The 20187-nt window shown below is 34.7% G+C and overlaps 3 protein-coding genes across 3 annotated transcripts; 1 reads left to right on the top strand and 2 right to left on the bottom strand.

Annotated features, from left to right (window-relative positions):
* The first annotated feature begins 180 nt into the window (after nucleotides 1-180).
* Nucleotides 181-4830, top strand: LOC104229752 (protein cornichon homolog 4-like). Its single transcript, XM_009782451.2, has 4 exons — nucleotides 181-429; nucleotides 2008-2189; nucleotides 3805-3927; nucleotides 4315-4830. The coding sequence occupies exons 1-4, from the start codon at nucleotides 358-360 to the stop codon at nucleotides 4352-4354; spliced, it is 417 nt and encodes a 138-aa protein (XP_009780753.1). The 5' UTR covers nucleotides 181-357; the 3' UTR covers nucleotides 4355-4830.
* Nucleotides 4831-5396: 566 nt separating this feature from the next.
* On the bottom strand, nucleotides 5397-9031 carry LOC104229753 (uncharacterized). Its single transcript, XM_009782452.2, has 8 exons — nucleotides 8804-9031; nucleotides 7368-7495; nucleotides 7218-7274; nucleotides 7000-7092; nucleotides 6801-6879; nucleotides 6527-6651; nucleotides 5918-6061; nucleotides 5397-5822 (listed from the first exon to the last, which is right to left on the bottom strand). The coding sequence occupies exons 2-8, from the start codon at nucleotides 7491-7493 to the stop codon at nucleotides 5580-5582; spliced, it is 867 nt and encodes a 288-aa protein (XP_009780754.1). The 5' UTR covers nucleotides 7494-7495; nucleotides 8804-9031; the 3' UTR covers nucleotides 5397-5579.
* Nucleotides 9032-13145: 4114 nt separating this feature from the next.
* LOC104229754 (AT-hook motif nuclear-localized protein 1) lies at nucleotides 13146-18715 on the bottom strand. Its single transcript, XM_009782454.2, has 6 exons — nucleotides 18526-18715; nucleotides 17561-18035; nucleotides 15959-16026; nucleotides 15602-15733; nucleotides 14327-14488; nucleotides 13146-13629 (listed from the first exon to the last, which is right to left on the bottom strand). The coding sequence occupies exons 2-6, from the start codon at nucleotides 17943-17945 to the stop codon at nucleotides 13399-13401; spliced, it is 978 nt and encodes a 325-aa protein (XP_009780756.1). The 5' UTR covers nucleotides 17946-18035; nucleotides 18526-18715; the 3' UTR covers nucleotides 13146-13398.
* Between the last annotated feature and the right edge of the window lie 1472 nt (nucleotides 18716-20187).

The following is a 20187-nucleotide window of genomic DNA, read 5'->3' as shown; positions in this document are numbered from 1 at the left end:
TCACGTCATGTAGGAACAAGGTTCAAGTCTACCGGCTTGTTATCTGGACGAGCTAAGCAAGCCAAAAATCTGCCACGTCTACAAAGAAGCAAATCATGTAGCAGATGTCCTAGCAAATAATAAAATACTGTTATTTACTATAATTAAAAATCCAGGCAACTATGTGATTAACAGAGTTGACTTTTAATTTAATTAATTAAGTACTCAAAAATTAATCAACAAAACTATTGACAGCTATCTTCTAGGAACGATTCCGGCTCCGGTTCAGAATTAACAGGGGGCGCAATACGCACCCGGCGTTCCGATCACGATCTCCAGTTATAATCCACTCTTATCGTGCGCCAGTAGGTAGAAACAATGGGAGATGTATGGACATGGCTACTTTTCTTCTTCATTGTCATAGCTATACTTATTATGCTTATTTTTCAGGTAAATTTCCTTAAACCCTTACATTTTTAATTTTTTTGGAGCAATTTTTTACTTTTTTTGACTTTATGCTGCATCCTTGTATTGTAATTGTTGATATGTTTTTCGAATTTAAGTTCTATGCATGGGCGGTGTAAAAGATATTTATACAATCAAAGTCATTTATTAGGTAAAATCTTTTTATAAGCATTAATTTATATTCTAGTAAAGGGCATCCGGTGCATTAAGCTTCCGCTATGCGCGGGTCCGGGGAAGGGACGAACTACAAGGCTCTATTGTACGCAGCCTTACTATGCATTTCTGCAAGAGGCTGTTTCACGGCTCCAACTTGTGACCTCCCGATCACATGACAACAACATTACCAGTTACGCCAAAGCTCCCCTTCATTAATTTGTATTATAGTAAAAATGATAATTTGCCTGCTATCACAGGTTAAAAGTCAATAATAGTATAAAAAGTTCCTTACACTAACTTAATTCCTTTTCCAATCTACTGTAATTATTACTCCCTCCGTTTTATTTTACGTAAAGAATATGATGAACATTGTCGAATCTTATGGCCTTAAATTATAGGTGTGTATAACATGCAAAAAATACCTATTAAGGGTAAAAATGAAAATGTTGAAACTAATAACTTACCTAGATATAGAAAAATACTATGTTGCTCGAACTCTTCAGAAATGTTGCCGGGTGTGTGTCAGATCTTTCAAAAGTAGTGTATTTTTGGAAGATCCGACACAGGTGCGGCAACGGTTTTGGAGAGTCTGAACGTCGTAGGAAGTAAGAAAGCAGTTTTCGAGTTTCTGAATTTTCTAGTTAAAAGTTAGAAGTTCTCATAAGTAACTAAGAGATAAAGGCATTGTCTTGTTAGTTTGGATTAAGGCTTTGTTGTTATTGTCACACTTACATTCTGTCTTGTGTTTGCGGTGGAATTTTTTATTCTGGTTACTGGTTAGAGACTTTATTAGTCCTTTGTAGAGGTAAAGGTGAGTTTTTTTAGAGCGCGCTTAGTGTTAAGGAATATCTAATTTGCCTTAAAAGAGAGATTATTGAATACTGGAATGTAATGGGGTTGAATAAAGCAAACTGATATAAAGAATTCATGTAGTTGATCCCAACTAGTTTGCGACTGAGGCCTAGTTGATTGATTGATTGAATTAGCTAAAAGGTTTAAGCTCCTAAGAGTAAATCTTATGTTTGGACATCGCTTCATATCAATCGTGGGAAGGTTTCAGGAGTATTTTGTTGCAACGGACAATAGAACTTAGTCTTGGAATTACAGTTATTCTTAAGTTGGCTGCTATGGTTTGTAGAGGAATCTGATCTTCTTCAGCTATTTCGTGGCATATGCTATATATTTGTGCCTAAGGTTTTCGTCGAGGAATATGCAAAAACAATATCTGCATCTCTATATTTGACAATATTTGCACTCCAGTGTGGACTCCGAATCCTTAGATACTCTGCAATCACATTTTTGTTCCAAAAACTATTCGGCTTTTACTATTACTTAACCAATACTGCTGTGAAGTCACGCGCATTTCTGTTTATAACTTGAAATCTGACAATTTGATATTCATTGCAGCTCATTTGCTTAAGTGATCTAGAGTTTGACTATATCAATCCATATGATACTGCTTCTCGTGTAAACAAAGTTGTTTTACCAGAGTTCATCACGCAAGGAGTTTTGTGCTTCCTCTACCTGATTACAGGACATTGGGTTATGTCGCTTTTATGCGTTCCATATCTATACTACAATGCCAAGTTGTAAGTTCTCTTTTCCTTTAGTGCAATGGTGAAGTTAAATTTCTTAATGCATTTACAACAACAACAGCTACGCCTCAGTCCCAAACAAAATTTCTTTATGCACGTATGTTTAAGAAAGTGCTCAGATGGCATGATTCACTGTATACAAATTACCATGTTGATCTTAAAATTTCATTGGCTTCAAATATGTTGGAGATGGTTTAGGTCATATTCCTCCATTTATGCACATTCTTAGTTATTCTCTGCAGTATTACTACCTCCGTTCCTTTTTACGTGGCTCTATTTTCTCATGAGTCCTTAAAAAATAATGATATTTTTATGTATTTGAAAATATATTAACTTTAAACATCTCATTTTACTCTTAATGGCAGCTTTTATAGACATAGAAATCTCATGGCATATTTACGAACCACAACTTCCAAAAGCCTTTATTTCTTTGTTAAACTCTATTTCCAGTCAAACTACACCCCATAAATTTTGACGGAGGGAGTATTTCTTATCATTATTTTTATAGATGCTTGTATGTAACTAAACACACTAAGTTTCCTTTCCTTATTTATTGATGGTTTTTGTGGATCTTCATTTGTCCATTATTCTTTGGAATGGAGGTCGGATCAATATGTTTCTTTGCTAGTTTAGCTTACACTAAAACTTTTTTCTGTCTACTTTTCTTGTGGTGTCTCTAGATGGATATGTTACTTGAGTTCTTTGAGATAAAGTTTTTAAGTTTCAAAGCTGCACTGACTTTAGAAAATCTGGGCCATAATGCGTCGAGCTTATCTCAAGTTTCATCCAGATTGCGGGCATTAAGGCCTAGGTGCAAATGTAGCATACAGTTGCAGGTCTAGATTTCGATTTGTCAACCTACCTACTGCATTAAAGCTTTGACTAATGCAGGGATGATTCTTGAACGTCGGGAGTCTCAAGTCTTACCTATATACTACTAAAATCCAGGTCTTAACTCCCTACTCTTTGGTTGACCTGTTGAAGCCTTGTGTCTACTAATGGTGCCAAAGAAGAGTGCACTGACTTGAGCAAACTTGGGCTCTAGCGAATTAAACTAAGGTTACATAACCTTCATTGGGTGAATGCAGTTATTCTTAGAAAGGCATTGTTCATGTCTAAAGTTTCCAAATAAGATCGTGATGTGCCCATTCAGTAAGGTGAATGTGAGAGATAAGATGATAAAAAAGCAGAAAAATATGATAAAATTCTGTCTCTTCCTCCGCTTCTGCATTCCTGTTATTCTGTTTCTATCATTTCACTTTTAAGTGTTTTTGGTTAATGGATTTTCTGGTGTTCGGACGCAACTATTGGACTAGAATATATCCATTTGTCTCTATCCACCTTGATTAGATTGCTTTTCCTTTTCTGTTTGCTAACTGGCAAAATTTGCTTAAGTGTTTGATGGTTTACTGCAAATGGAAGTTTTCGTTAACCTGGTTATAAATAGTAAGTGGTAGACATTCCACAAGTGACTAGTAAACTATGCCTCACTAGGCACTACTTGTGCTTGCCAAATAACTTAAGTTAATGCATTTAATTAAATGCCAAGCTAATTTATCTGGTGCACTTGATCATTACATACATGTTATATGTACTCTTCTTGTTTTAGGTACATGCAAAGACGGCACCTTGTGGATGTTACTGAGATTTTTAATATGCTTAATTGGGAAAAGAAACAGAGGCTTTTCAAACTTGGCAACATCGTAATTCTTCTCCTCATTTCATTATTTTGGTAAGTTACTGTGTGCGAAGCTCTTTCTTGCTATCAAGGATTTTTTCACCTTCTTTAGCCGAGGGTCTATCGGAAACAGTTACTCTGCCCTTCCAGGGTGAGGATAAGGCTGCGTACATCCTACCCTCCCCAGATCCCACTTGTGGGATTACACTGGGTTGTTGTTGTTGTTGTTGTCGTACTATGTGAGAAGCTCTTTGATTGTTAAAGAACTTCTAGTCTATGTTGCGCGGACTCTCCAAAAATATTGCAGCACCCGTGTCTTATCCTCCAAAAATGCACTTCTTTTGGAGGATCCGACATGCAGCCAGCGACATTTTTGGAGAGTTCGAGCAACAAAGCTTCGAGTATGACACTACTGACTAACTCCATATGTTCATTTTGTAGGGTGATTTATAGTGCCTTAGAGGATCATGATGATTTTTAGCTCTATTTCGACAAAGTATAATTGCCACCAACTCTGGCAAATATGATCTATATTCTTTGGTGTAACTTGGCCTGTCCTAGTTCATTTTTCTTGGAAGTTTAGAGTTAACTAATGGTAGATTAGGCAGCAGATCATCTTCTTATATGATTTGAGCTTCCTCTAACCTTGTTGCATTTTCAGCTTTTGAGCAACCATAGATTTTTTTAGGATCCATATATGCTGTGAGGTCCGAGTTCTCGGACACAGAAAACCTGCAAGAAACAAAATTTTGGCTTAAACCATGGTGTAGTTTGTCAGCCTGTTTGATCCTTTTGTGTTTGATCTCCAGTATTATTACATTGGTGAGATTTGAGAATGCAATTCGTAGGATAATGGATTTTGAGTTCCATTTTTCTCTCTTTTTTAACATTGAATTGGAACAAGACATGAGATGCAATTCATTGATTTTATCTTGATGTCATCTTTTGTCCGCTTTACCTAGGGGTGTTAATGGTTCAGTTCTGCCAATTTGTATCATACCAATTGTATGGATACTCTATTTTGCATAATTAAAAACTTTTCAAAACTGTCCCAATTATCTCTGTTTTTCTTAGGCATCGGTACAGTTCAATTAATTTTCGATAACCGTGTCACATGTTCGCGACTTGCCATAGAAAAAACCTACGAGTAGTATTTAAGTAGAGAAGAGTAGAAGGTGCGCCCACTATCCATAGAGTTCCGAACCATGTGTCGCTCAAGATTAGCTTTAAACGAACAACACAGAACCAATTTTATAATTACTCTATTTTGTATAATTAAAAACTTTCCAAAGCCGCATTACTCTATTTTGTATAATTAAAAACTTTCCAAAGCCGCCCGGTTTCTCTTCGGCATCGATACGGTTCGGTTAATACATAACCAACTTGCCATAAAAAAAGCCTAGTATTTAAGTAGAGAATGATAGAAGGTGTCCACTATTTATGGAGTTCTGAACGACGTGTCGTTCAAGATTAGCTTTAAACAAACAGTACAAATAAGCATCAACCACTGATCAAGAAGACAATCAACGCGAAAGTGCTTCAAAACTAAATTCCAATCTAACTCTTACAAATGATCGCATTAACACTATAGAATTGATATGACAAGTTTGGGTTCACCTCTACAAAGCATTCAAGAAGTCTATTTGCACTATGCAACAAAAATTAGTAAGGTTGAACTACTATATCTAAGTAATCTTTGAGCTATGTCATGGTTCATCTTCATGAGCTTTTTCAGCGGCTTCTATCTCCGAATCAAGCTTGTTGATTAGCTGCTCGCTTACATGTTTTGCCACAGATATCATGTCAAGTATGACACTAGGATCTAACCCGATGCCTCCTCGTTTGGTCAACCCACATACTAACCCTTGTCTATTAACAGAAATAGAAACAGCCGAGTTCATTAGGGACTCCTCCTCTGAAGTTGCATCGACAATGTAGTGCCTTCCAACCTACAATTATTGACGGGACAATGTCAATGTCGCATGTAAATTGGCAGTTGCGCAAGAAAGCTCAAAACAGAAGGCTGGCTTCAAACTTCAATTACCTTTATCAAAGTAACTATGACTGGTATTCCGCTGGTGTCAAATTGCAGAAATTCTTCATCACTAACATCCACATCTGCCTGCTCATCGGATGAAGCAGCTTCACGAACCTGAACTCTTGGAATACCCGTATTGCTCAGTGCAGCCTGAAGAACATCAGTCATAGAGATAATAAGACATTATTAAGAGATGCATCCATCGCCAAACTGCACCACTGCTCAAAGTGTCAAAAGTCTCATTTAATATATTTTCTTTCTACATTCCCATCTTTCCTTGCAAAAGCTTCTTGATTAATCATAATCAGAGGCGGAGCCAAAATTTTAACTTTATGGGTTTTGGCTTTTAGACTTCAAGTGCTAATAAGTGGTTCTAAATTTTAACGTGTAAACATTTAATGAATTTCTTAATACAAATACTGTGTTTGAACAAAGGCTACTAGGTTCGGCTGGACCCGTATCTAGGTTCCTACCTCAGCCCCTGGTCAGAATAAGGGGAATAGTGCTTTCATGTAGCATTCTCAAGCATCACAGCATCTCTAAAAACAGTCAAAGCAAGTAATTTTCGCCATTTCTTTCCTTGTTAATACAAGATGACAAATTATTAGAGTATACCTTGATTGCAGCACCTAGTGCGTCGAGAAGATTCCCGCCAGAACTAATGACAAGGCAATCAATATACAGATCCCAACATACTTTTCCTTCTTTGATTGAGAGAGACGACGGATCTATTCCAGCCCCTGCGAAATGAAATACACCACAAGATTATCAAGTTGAGAGGCACATAAGTGTAACCTTACATCTAAAGTTGGTCATGGTCAACAGCTCTTGACATTATATTTTTTTTCATACAAAAGTCGGGTTTTCCTTTCCTTTTTAAAGTGAATACCTGCTCCACTTTTACCACCCAAAAGACACCCCTCAAGTGCAGCTGTGAGTTCTGCGGACAATTCCTCGCCTCCTCTGCCCTGCATGGATCAACACACAGGAAAAACTGATAACTAAGATTGGCGCTTAAACCAAATTTTCTACAATAACTATGAAAAAGATAAAAATACTTGCAGGTAAACCGAATCCAAGTACAGAACCTCAAACGATGGCTCTGCTGTGGGACTGCAGTCGACGTGAATATAAATTTTCCCTTGGTCAGGATGCGCTTGACTTGGTTTTCCAAGTTCCGCCTGAAATAAGAATTTAATAGGACAAATGAAACAACTTACATGACAAAATTACTCATCCAATGATTATCAAGGAAAAATCAAGATAGCATAGAGCATGTGTTTCAATGTATGGATTGTAATAATACCTTGACACCGGCAATAACATCAGTTGGACCCAACTTGATTCTTGCAGATCCATTTGCCTTGTAAGAACAACAAAGTTCAATATTGAGCTTGAGTTGTTGTAAAAGAAACATTCAACGACGGAAAGCTGATATAAAAGAAAAGGATTCTACCTGAGGAATAACACCTGTTTCCACATAAATTGGTCGATAGGTTAGTCGCTTTCTACCATCATTGCGCATATCCTGGGCAATACCACCCTTAATAAAGTTTTTTTCTCCAATAGATAGCCCTACCATCTCTGCAGGTGAATGAAAAACTATACACAATTACTCCTTATACCACTTCATAATATTGGCAGAAGGATTAGGGTAAATAATATATAGGGATGGCAATTAAGGCGGAGCAGGGCGGGGCAGGTCTTGACCCACTAAGATTTTAACCCACCATGCCCCGCCTCATTTAGCTTTTTTCAAAATTTTGCCCGCCCCGCCCTGTCCCCTTTAGACTCTCTTTCATTTTTTTTCTCTTTATTTTTTATTTTGCAGTGTGTTTAATTTTTGTTACTTTTCAATTGTCTATTGAAACATTTAATATTGACATGTCAATAAGTGTTGTTTATGTATATCGATTGAATAAAATATGACTTTTATCAATGTTATATTGCTTATTAACGAGTAAATCTCCTTAAACTAGCGCTTCAGCCCAAGTAAATGGCTAACTGCTTAAGTCACCTTTGGAACTGTTTGTTTACTTCAGTTATCATATTCCTTTATTAAGTTAGTAAACTTTGTAAAATTGCACGACATCACTTTCATTCATTTCATTTGCTATTTTAAAATACAACATCAATTTATTAAATTCAATACAATAATAACTAGACGTAGATTTTCAAGTTTTGAAAGTTAAAACTAGTTCGCCACCAGCCAATAGCCCATACTCTGAGGTTATATGATTAAGTTAATAGGACACCATAAACTAAAAATGACCAACTAAAGGGCAGCCTGGAGAAGGGCCGCTGAAAATGACCAACTAAAGCTCCGGCTATGCGCGGAGTCTAGGGAAGGGCTGGACCACAAGGATCTATTGTACGCAGCCTTACCCTGCATTTGTGCAAGAGGCTAGAACCCGTGACCTCGTGATCACATGGAGATAACTTTACCAGTTACGCCGAGACTCCCCTTCTTGACTTGTAAATAACTATTCGGCCTAAAACCAGCTGTACACTATTAAGCAATTTCAGCAACTCCAACGTTCCAATTCTCACCTAAATCTGTTTCAAAAGGAACTCAGTTTTCTTAAGCCACAAATTCCCAGTAACGGTTTTAACAAAACTCAGCAATTAACTGATTCAAACACTCACAAGATTGTCAAAATCAGTTCAATTTTTAACCAAAACTGGTTTAAAACTGCAGCTAACAAAGAAGAATTATAAGTTATAGAACTTGTCAAACACCAGGTATACAAACATAGTTGTTGCTATAAATACAAAAAAGTTTTCCCTCTGTATTTTTGTAATTCCCAGAAATAAGGAGAAGCTAAAAAATGCCAGAAGCAAAAAATAAGTTCAGAAAAATACCTAGAGAAGCTGAAAGTAAAAGAGCATTACCTTGTAACTTATTAAGTTGTTGGGGATTGAATTTTGCCTGGAAGAACTCGAGAACTGAAGAGAAGAATGGTTTCCGGGTTTGAGGGTTTCGGCCGTTGGAAGAGTTAAACTGCCGAAGAGGCTTTATCGGCGGTGACCGGCCGCCGGCGGCAGGATTAACTAGCGGTTAAACCCTAACTTCCCCCAACTCTGAAAGCAACTGAGCAAAAGGCAGTCCTAAACCCTTTTTTTTTTTTTTAATTCGGAACAATTAATATATATATATATAGATATAGATATAGATATATATATATATATAAAGTAATAATAATAATGCATGTATAATATAAAGAAATTTGCATAAAATTACTATTCACTACTAAGTACTATATATTGTACCTGTGTAACCATATTTAAGTTTATAGCCACATAACCCATTATATCTTTATAACAATATTATACATTTATTATAATATTGTATAGAAAATTAAATTTTGTCTCCTACAAAATTCATTAAAAAAAAACATGATTAAATAGCTAAATTCTTTATGAATAGCTTCACTTATAAATTCCAAATGCCATATGCAACCAACACCAAATATTAATTTGTCAAACCGTTTATGAGTTTTCAAGCTTTGAAAATCTTTTAAAATGGAATTCTTAAATTTTCCTTTTAATTTACTAAATAATATTTAAATATGTGATGATAAGCGTGAATACAACAACAACAACCCAGTGTAATCCCACAAGTGGGGTCTGGGGAGGGTAATATGAACGCAGACCTTACATCTACCCCGAGGGACAGAGAGGCTGTTTCCAGGATAAGCGTGAATATCACTTACAAATCAGTTTTAGACACATATCTTCTTAATACCCTATTAATAGGTTAAAAAAATTTATATTACATGCAAAATATGCTTAATTGGATAAGAAAAAATATAGATTAGAATTGATTGAGAAAGTATCCCACATTTACTTTCCCGTAGTTGTTTTAAAAAAAAAATCGAACAATAATCGTTTATTAGTTATTCGTATGATTACTTTTTCTTATAAAATGGTATATCCTGGTTAAATCATATATCGCTTATGTGTTATCTAGAAATTATTTATTATTTATTTATAATCGTCTAAGTGATTTTCGGTTGATCACTTACTAGTTATTACTGAAGGATTGCATATAGGTGTTCGTAACACGCAGCGGAAGACAATAACAATCCTAGGCAGATCTTTTCGTGTTTAAAATTTATTTACATGTCAATAGATCGGATCTAAGACGTACCTGGTGAAGAAAGTTTCGTTTCAAATTCTTCGATAATGCGAAGACTCTATGCGTATCCACACCGAGACTGATCCTTGCTATCAACTCTTTGATCAATGAAACCCGCGAACAAATTGATTCAAAAACTTGTGCTGAATTTTTTCTCAAAAACTTCGAAGCAATAGTAATAAGACAAGAAAACAATTTTCCTCGTCAAAATTATTTCTCTCGATTAGTAGTAACTGAACTTTTCCATAATTTACTATTGAAAATTATATATGATTATAGTGGCCGACGAGTCCTTCTGGACTTACGTAAATCCAACTTTGGATTTGATTTATGACTCTTCATTAATAGTATATACACATTTCTATATACATATAAATATATATGTATATAAATATTAATTATGAGTATCAAATATATATCACATATATATTTCATTCAAGAGATATAATTTTTTTCTATTCCAAATAGAAAACTTCAATTTATTCACAATATTAATTATATCCTTTGTGCTAGCAGAGAATATAATAATATTTCATTTGGACTAGTAACTAAATTTATTTGACTAATTAAATTCTTTAATTTAATTATCAAATAACAAAGTAATTAATCCTTTAGCAAAGATCAGAACACTCGTTAGTGTGCGACTTCATAGGTTCTATACTAAGCCGGTAGTAAATTGATCACATCAATATACTAATCAAGGGTGGCGTCTAGCAACACTCCTTAACGACCGGATAATATGAAGTATACAATTTACTCTTACGAACCAGTAGAAGAATAATGTAGTAATTCCTTCTGTCCTTATAGCTCTGGATCACCCTAGGATATGGTTCAACTGTCAAATCCTAATAGGCGACCAATTATGTGTTCATGTCAAATATAATCGACCATCAAATGACCTAAGAAACTCATTTCTTCTTTCATTCAATTGCTCTGGCCAAGGTCTTAATTTCGTCGTTTATAATTCATGACAACATGGAGCTTAAACTCATTACCAAGAGTTGATAGATTCCATCTTGAACAATCACTAATTCTACAAGCATTTAATCATACCCAATATCCTTTCAACTATCGCCCTAAGGCCATAGGTGTCTAGTATCAAAGCACAATAAATAACTTGTCAATTACTATGACGATCTCAGGTCAAAGAAAATGGTTACATCACATTCTTCAAGAGAATATCTTATTGACAGTTTATGGTAATTTTAACCATTAGGAATTATCCAATGAGTCGGTTCAATGATCATATCTCTATATGCATCATCTATCTATGTAATTTAGTTAATGAGATCAACTAATCTTTATCCAATAAAGACGATCACATAAATATTGATCTAACCGGATCACTAATGTCCAAGTTAATAATCCTATGATCAAGAACAAATTTAGATTAAATTGTAAGAGACTTTGCTCTCATTATCATGATCTCTATCACGATGACAAATCTCAAAATTTAATCAAGGACCTTATCAAATTAATCAAACAATTAATAATAATGATAAAAGAATATCAAATGCCATATATTTTATATCAAATAATGTTCACAAAAAATATGTTCAAATCATCAAATATGATATTGGATCTAGGGCATATCTACTTTATCCCTAACAATTACTAGTATCATTTTTTTTATAAAGTCGAAAATCCTGATAAAATCATAGATTGCCTATGAGTTATCTAGAGATCGCTCGTGTATTATTTATAATCACCTAAGAATCTCTGATTGATCGCTTATTAGCTATAAGTAGGATTATGTTTTAATGAAGTTGATCCTGGTGAAATCACATGTGTTATCTAATTGCGCATGTATTGTTTATTATCGTGTAAGTAATCTTCAATTGATCGCTTATTAGTTGTTATTAAGATTTTTTTATATCAAGTGAGAGATCTCGATTAAATCATATATCGCTTATATGTTACCTAGAAATCTCTCATGTATTATTTATAATCGCCTAAGTGATCTCTGATTGATAGATTATTAGTTGTTATAATAACTATATTTTATAAAGTGAAAATCTTGGTAAAATCACATTTCACCTATGTGTTATCTAGAAATTACCCATATTATTTATGATTGCCTAAATATTTTCCGGTTTATAACCTTTTAGTTATTACAGTGATTATTTTTTTTAAGTGGGAGATCCTGGTGAAGTAATAGATTGTCTATATTAAATCTAGAAATTATCCATGTATAATTTATGGGTGTCAAAGTGATATGCGATTGGCCGCTTATGAGTTATGAGTTATTATTAGGATTATTTTTTTTTTTTATAAAATAGAAGATCCTGCTGAAATCATAAATCGAACCTATGATTTATTTAGAAGTCTCAGTCGCTCATGTATTATTTATAATCACCTAAGTGATCTATAGTTGATCGTTTATTAGTTATTACCATGATTATTATTTTATAAAGCAAGAAATCCTGGTGAATTCATAGATCGTCTGTGTGTTACATAGAAATCACCAATGTACTAATTATTATCACCTAAATGATCGAAATGCATATATTATACGAAAAATAAATAATACGTGATTGCTATGCGAGAAAAGACAAGAGGGGTTGCTCTGATGGTAAGCAACCCCACTTCCAACCGAGAGGTTGTGAGTTCGAGTCTCCCCAAGAGCAAGGTGGGAAGTTCTTGGAGGGAAGGATGTCGGGTTTCTATTTGGAAACAGTCTCTCGGTGGTTGTTGTTGTTGTATGTGAAGAATAAATAATACTAGAAATTATTATGCGGAGAACAAATTATTCATGGATTGTTATATGCTCTTATCCACGTATTACTAATACACATGATACTTACCCCATGTTCTATCCTATATATTTTTATATCTAGATTTTTGTACAACATATACTTACCTCTAATTTCCGGTATTAAATTTCGTATACGGACGCCAGACGGTTAAGAGAAGGAAAAAACACTTCCCGGCAGTTATAGCAGTTCACATCACCAAAGGATGTGGTGCAGTGGATGAAACGCTTCCCCCCTAATGGGGCCCTACACGGGCCTAATCCGAATATAATCGGGCTCCAATGGAGGTATCAGACACCAGGTGGGAAACCAAAAAAATCTATAGCAGTTCACACACATTCCATGAAAAGAAGATGATCAATCTTACCTACTAAAACTATAAAGCCTTTAACTAAGATGAAATTCATTTCTGGGACCAATTATACATCTAAAATTCTACAACAAAAGACCAAAGAAAAGAACTAAGTGGAAAACTAGTTCAAATTACTACACAAACCTCGTCGGAAAATGACATGCTCCGGTAAGAGGTTGACAGACAAATTAACAACGAATGGATGGGAGAATTAAGGATCAATATGAACTGTGAAAGATATACCTTATGCAGGTAGAGTTACATTGATGTCAGCTGGCTTATTTCTTGAGTCGGGAGCTAACGACGATGACCAGTTAATCGAGGAAGCCGGCATAATTTGTTTTGCAGAAGAGTGATTATAAGAGTCTTCATTTTCTGCACTAGATAGAGGAACAGCAGCTATTATAGGCTCCAATTTGTTTTTCTTGGTGGTCTGCTGGTGTTGATTTCCAGCAAGAAAGCTGCCTACAACAATCTGATTGACAGCAACAAAGAAAGAAATATGTGAACTGTTACAACTGGAAGAACAACTTATGAAAGAGCTAATTTGGTTCGGAACATCACGAGAATACCAGTACATATTTGTCAAAGTAGTTTAGTTTCTTGTCCACTGACCGGTGTAATTAAAAGCTATTGCTTAGCAAAGCAGGGGTTTATCACTTCATGGGCGAAGCCATGCGCTTCAAAATGACGAGCAAAGCCCGAACGAAAAAAGGTCGTTTCTATGTATCTCAATTTGGAGGTGCTGAATTAATATTGGCATTACTGAATATAGGATTCTAAACTTAGTTATTTCAGTTTTAATTTGATTATTCTAGTGCTAAATTCATATATATGCTTGGTATCTTTAGTTTTCCGGAAACTTTCAATTCAAAGAAGTGTAAACTTCACTTCTCATCGCTTTTTGCTTCCCATGGACTTTGTCTTTTTTTAGCTTTTTTTGGGGATTTTTTCGCGTTTAAGAACACTATAATTGACAATGTAAAATAATCTTTACACATTCAAGTTACACATTTAGTGTTGGATGGGTAACCTAGAAAAAAGAGTAGATAACATGCTGCAATTGGTCGAACTACACAATTCGTTTTGGATGGGTAAATCAAATTATTGCCACAATATGCACAATGGGATTCCTTAGTAAACGAGCATACTGAGCATAGGGGAAACGATACCTGCACTGGACTTGCAGCAACTAGTAGACCGGCAACTCCACCTCCAACAACACGTCCATCAGGGCTTGCTAGAGAAACACTCATTCCGCCGGATCTGTTTCTCATTCCTCCCGTCTCAGATGGCATAAATGATCCAGTCAATGACAGTATCTCAAACCGGCCCTACACGATCAATGGGAGAGGACAGTTACGTACAAACTTCAACCAGAGTAAACACGCGCAGAGACAATGCCTTCAATCAATTCTCCGAACAGGAACAAAGGTTTAATCCCAGTATTACAATCCCTGTATTATAAACCCAACATAATTTTTTCCGCGAACTAAACAACCCCTCAAAGTCAAGTAGATAGTGGCTTCTACATAATCATAGTCAACCGATGATGTATCCCTCATGATAGACTTGTACACTTAGTAACTAGAGGTAGACTCAACCCCATACAAGAAAAGGATGATAAAATTTACTTCCTCTGGAATTTAATGACCTAATTTGACTTAGCACCATTATGAAAATGGCCTAAAATGGCAGGGACACTCAATTAGGATGACATTATTAGATCATGGTATGGTTTCAAGCTATGTAGCTCGAACTCGGTCGCGGGTACCCAATACGGGTGTGGATCTAAAGGTTGGATTTTTCATCACTTAGATTTTAAGATTCGGGGGTATGAATCTGAGTGCAGATGCGGATGCTGGGATAAGGTCAATAAATGTATACTACGACATATATAAACATATATTTCGATCAATTAAACTTATTGAACTAACACTATAAACTTTAATTCTTTATAAACACCTAATATTTTATTCGTAAGCTATCTCGTGTAATAGTAAAACATTAACATACTTTATATAACCCCCCCCCCTCTCTCTCTCTATAAAATACTTCTTGGTCATAGATGTAGTCAAAGCACAAAAGTTGACTAAATCCAGTGTGGATCCCACACCTATTTCCGATCATAACGGGTGTGACAGGGATTTTGAAGGGTCCGAGCAACATAGGTTTCAAGTACCAGTTTTTCTAAACAAATGAACTTGAAGACAATGGAGGAAACGCCACACCAATAGCCTTAGAACGAGTCGGAAAGAACATGCTTGCATGTGCATAAATAAATGCAATGTTGTTCAAATATAAATGAAGTCTAAACATATGCAGTAATTATTTAAGACAAACAACTGATCTAAGAGATCACACATTAAGCACAGAGGTAACGATGACATTAAACGGTGCAAATCAGAAGATTAACCATAATAAGGGAGAATAACTAGTTGCAGCACCTCATACGTCAATGTGCCCCCGGAAGAGTCAGGTTGACGCAGCGTAACACTTGAAATTACACCGTTTGCTGAGAGAATGCATATTGCCCGAGGTCCTTGTTGAGAGAACGATATAATCTTCATAGTAACATCCTAAAGGAAAACCAAAAGGACAATCAGCAACCTTCCGTGAAGTTCAATATATAATAGTTCCCTAAAACATGCTTATGTATATGGTAGCCACGAGAAATCCCGCTTATGGAAAGAATTTATAAAATATGATGTATGATAATCAAGAGTTCAAGACACATTACGCCACCAAATTATGAAAAATTCCCATAAAAATCACAAATGTACCAGCTTTGGCTAGTATTTTACCTCTCCGGTATTAACGGTGATAATATGGGGTGTAAAATTAGCACCAACAGAGCATGAGACCCATTCACCTACAGAAAGAAACTCAAACATTAATATTTTCACATGAATCTTTACAGACCAATATTCATCCGAAAACATATGTCACGTTCGGGGCTGGGGGACTCGAACTAAAGAAAAAAATTCAGCTGCAAAGCATGAAACATTATGACCATACCACCTTCAACCCGCCCCTCAAAAGGAAAAAAAGGTCACTTGATAATATATGGCAAATGATTTGAAATACTTCTAGGTGTGTAGAAATGCATGTTTACCATGAAAGTTCATTAATTCAAAAGAATTATATATATATATATATATATAAAGCCTGTCAAGGGTCTATCGGAAACCGCCTCTCTTCCTTGATAAGGTAGGGGTAAGGTCTGCGTACGCATTATCGTCCCCAAACCCCACGTGTGAGAATGCACTGGGTTTTTTGTAGTTGTTGTTGTTGTATATATATATGAAGCCTAACACAAGGAACTTCCAAATACTTTAGTCGCTAAGACACATTAGAAGTTAACTTAGCTCAACAATTAGATCAAGATTCTAAGAACATAATTCCTTCCTTTTATAAGCAATAGATCATGGAACTAATATTAACCCTACAATTTCCTTGTAAGCAGTAGATCCATGAGGGTACGTCTTTATTCAATTATCAAGAAAACAACTTCCAGAATTACACTTCAAAAGACTAATTTTTGGTAAAACAGATCAAAATTAGGCCATTTAATCAACACGTGTTGCAAAAAATTAGAACTGTGCACATAACTAAACACAGAGGGAAACCCAAGATTTTAATTAGAACATTTACAGCACAACTGCACTTATATTCTCTTGTCACAATGAATACCAACATAGTCTAAATATGTACATTTCTTAAGAAAAATTTAACTATATATAGTACAAGAGCCGTGTTCAACCTACAGGTTCTTACATCCGAACGAATTACACTTTTAAAATTACGAGCTCGAAATTTAATATCTGTTAAAATTTTAGCAAATACGTATTATGCTGTGTCAAAAAGTTGGTTCTATTGAACTCATTGATTAATATGCTTCAAATGTCTCTACCTAAATAAATGTAGGAACTCAATGTGGTCCAATCTTTCACTGCACCCCACACATAGCAAGAGCTTAGTGCACCGGAATGTTTCTGATTGCTTTACCTAGCATTAGTTTTGTATATCCCCTCGGTTGTCAGATTAGTTTGCTTGTTATTGCCCCTTCCCTTTATCCTTCCTGAGCCGAGAGCCTACTGAAAATAGTTTCTCTGCCTTCTTATAAAGGCAGGAGTAACGTCTGCTTACCCTCTACTCTCCCTACAACCCACTTGCGAGATTACACTGGGCATATTGTTATAAATATTTCAAGAGTATCTGCAAGCAAATGGCTACATCCACCACTAACTATAAACCTATGATACTTGGACTCGACAAAAATGTTGTTGGGTGCGTGTCGGATCCTCCAAATTTAGCGCATTTTTGGAGGATCCGACACGGGTGCGGCAACACTTTTGGATAGTCCGGCAACACAGCTATAAACAGTAAAATGTTCAAGTCTTTACCTGAATTTTCAACGTCCATCTTAGGCATATGAGGCTTACTAACCAACCCAACTGGCCGGATTTTCCCCCGTTGTTTCTCCACAGAAAAATCAATCAGCGGCGACGGCGCGGGCCCCGCCGACGATATCGGCTTAGGTGACAGTGCCCCATCTGGTCCATACTTTCTTGGTCTACCCCTCTTCTTCTTCACTACCATTATTGCTCCGCCGCCAGCTCCGCCACCGGTGACGGCGACGGCCGCCGTGGAAGTGGCCGGAGTTTGTGAAATAACCACCATTTGAGCTGCTGATTCAGTGGTGGTTCTGGGTGCCACGTGGTAATCTGAAGGTGCATCTGATCCCACTACTGTTACTCCACTCATACTCATATTCTCTCTTCCCTCCATAACTCAAATATTTTCGACAAGAAAATCACCCCAAAAAGAATTTTTTTTTTCTTTTTTATTTCACCTTGTACTCAAAAACCCACCATTTTCCTATAATCCAAACACCAAAATAAAGATCACTTCAGAACTTTTTTTAACAAAATACTAATTAAAAATCAGAAAATCAAGAAAACTAACAAAAAAATATCATCATTTTCCTGTAGTTAAAACGCAAAAAATTACTCCAAAAATCTTCAAAAATATTAGAAAACTAACAAAACAACAGAAAGTTGAATCTTTTACTCATAAAACCATAACTTTTCTATATGCAGAATGCCAAAAAGCACTCAAGAATCAGAAAAATTATTTTAAAAAATTATTTTCACTATGTACTCAAAAACCCATCATTTTCCTATAGTTAAGACACCAAAATCACTCCAGAAACCTTCAAAAAAATAAAAAATAAAAACCAAAAAAACAACAAAGTTTTCTTACCAGAAAATTTTGAGGGGGTGGGGTAAAACAGACTAAAAACCACAGAACCCAAATGAAAAAATAAAATAAAAAAGAATGAAGCTTTAGGTACTTTTGATAATCTTACCAGCTGAACAGAAAATACAGAAGGATTAACTGGCAAATAGCTGAAGCTAATGGGAAAAATCAGAATTTTTTAAAGGATTTTTAGCTATTTTCAAGAAATAAAGAGTGGGGATTAAAGGAAAAATATTGAATTTTTAACTTAAAGAAATGATGAGAAAATGTGAAAAATGGAGTTTTGTCTTTGTGGAGTTAAAAAGAAAAGAAAAAAGGTAATTTGGGTTTTTCCTAACTTTCCTCAGATTGTCTGAATCGTAATTGAAGGGAAATAATAATAATGACAGAAAAAGAAATTATTAAATATTAGGTTAATTAATAAATAATGGAAAGATGGAAAATTATGTATTGTGGTTAAGAAAATGGTTTGAAGTCCGGTGAAAAGAAAATTTTGAAAATAGAAAATTTTAAATTTATGAAGTAATAGTATAAAAAAAATTATGTCATCACATTAGTTTAAAATTAATTACAAATAACTTTATTTAATTAATATTTACTGAATGATAACTAAGTAATAAATGATAAATAACCCAATATAATAAATTAAATTATACTGATTATTACTGACAAAATATTAATTTGAATTTTAAAAAAGTAAGAAGTTGTTGTTGGAAAAAGTGAAATTAGGTTGCCAATGCATGAAGACAACCATCACTCTCTCTCCTTTTTTTATTTTTTTAAAAATTGAAAAGAAAAGAAAGAGAAAGAGGGGGGAAAATAAATAAAATATATATCCCTACATTTTTATATTAATCCCTTCAATGGTTGCTTATTATTTAATGTTTTCTTGATAAGCAAATAGAGACAAAATGTACGAAATATGAATATAAAAAAAGGAGAACCAAAATAAGAGAAAACATTTTTTTTTATTTTTTGCTTTATTTAAAGTTCTTATAGGGTGGGATTTGACTTGTGAATAGTGAAAGAAGAAAAAGTAAAAGAAGAAAGATTCTAATAAGCCACAATTTTTGGAAATTTTAATTCAAACAAACTTTTTGAAAATATTTGTGCAAAAAATAGATGTTTGAACTATTTTAACTCTTTTGAACATTTATGAGTGTTATTACTGAATAGAATAACCTTTTAAAAAAACTTTAATTTCGTAAAAAAATTGAGAAACTTTTAATAATAACGCATGTTTATTTATTATTTTCTAAAATTTCAAAAAAATGCAAAAATGTAATTTATCTTTTATTTTATTATTTTTCTCTTGTAAATATATTTTATATTCCAATTCTGGTAATTATATTCCTCCTTTTACTTCTTACATCATTAGTGTACTATTTTCAAAGTGCACATTAATAGCATTGCCATATTTATAGCTTTATCTTTTATTGTTAGAAAAAAGTGACTGCCTGTAAACCATTTTCTTTACTTTTACTTTCTCCCTTTTTTGGTTAGAGATTTATTTTTTATTTCATTTTTTATTTTTCCTTTAACTTTTTAAATTGAGTAAGTTATTAAATATTATAGAAGAGATAAAATTATAAGACATGAGGATTTCAGGTAAACTTATATTTTTTTATCTAAGTAATCAAATGAAATTGTAATTCCTCGAGCCGGACGGAGATTGGCCCTTGAGTCAAAAGGCAGAAAGGAATTTGACTGCAAAATTCACCAGTTGAGCAAGGACGAAAGTCGACCTTAGTAATTCGACAGTGCTGAGTAG

Source organism: Nicotiana sylvestris, chromosome 12 (genome assembly GCF_000393655.2).
Source record: "Nicotiana sylvestris chromosome 12, ASM39365v2, whole genome shotgun sequence".
NCBI lineage: Eukaryota > Viridiplantae > Streptophyta > Magnoliopsida > Solanales > Solanaceae > Nicotiana > Nicotiana sylvestris.
Note: the sequence above shows the minus strand (reverse complement) of the source record. Positions and strands in the feature narration are given on the sequence as shown.

Coding starts and splice junctions, on each gene's coding strand:
- LOC104229752 (XM_009782451.2), top strand. CDS start 358: ATGGGAGATGTATGGACATGGCTACTTTTCTTCTTCATTGTCATAGCT. Junction 2,190..3,804: donor CTATACTACAATGCCAAGTT/GTAAGTTCTCTT, acceptor TTCTTGTTTTAG/GTACATGCAAAGACGGCACC. Junction 3,928..4,314: donor CTCCTCATTTCATTATTTTG/GTAAGTTACTGT, acceptor TTCATTTTGTAG/GGTGATTTATAGTGCCTTAG.
- LOC104229753 (XM_009782452.2), bottom strand. CDS start 7,493: ATGGTAGGGCTATCTATTGGAGAAAAAAACTTTATTAAGGGTGGTATT. Junction 7,093..7,217: donor ATGTTATTGCCGGTGTCAAG/GTATTATTACAA, acceptor TTCTTATTTCAG/GCGGAACTTGGAAAACCAAG. Junction 5,823..5,917: donor TCATAGTTACTTTGATAAAG/GTAATTGAAGTT, acceptor CAATAATTGTAG/GTTGGAAGGCACTACATTGT.
- LOC104229754 (XM_009782454.2), bottom strand. CDS start 17,945: ATGGAGGGAAGAGAGAATATGAGTATGAGTGGAGTAACAGTAGTGGGA. Junction 16,027..17,560: donor GATGGACGTTGAAAATTCAG/GTAAAGACTTGA, acceptor TTCTTTCTGTAG/GTGAATGGGTCTCATGCTCT. Junction 14,489..15,601: donor GGGGCACATTGACGTATGAG/GTGCTGCAACTA, acceptor TTGATCGTGTAG/GGCCGGTTTGAGATACTGTC.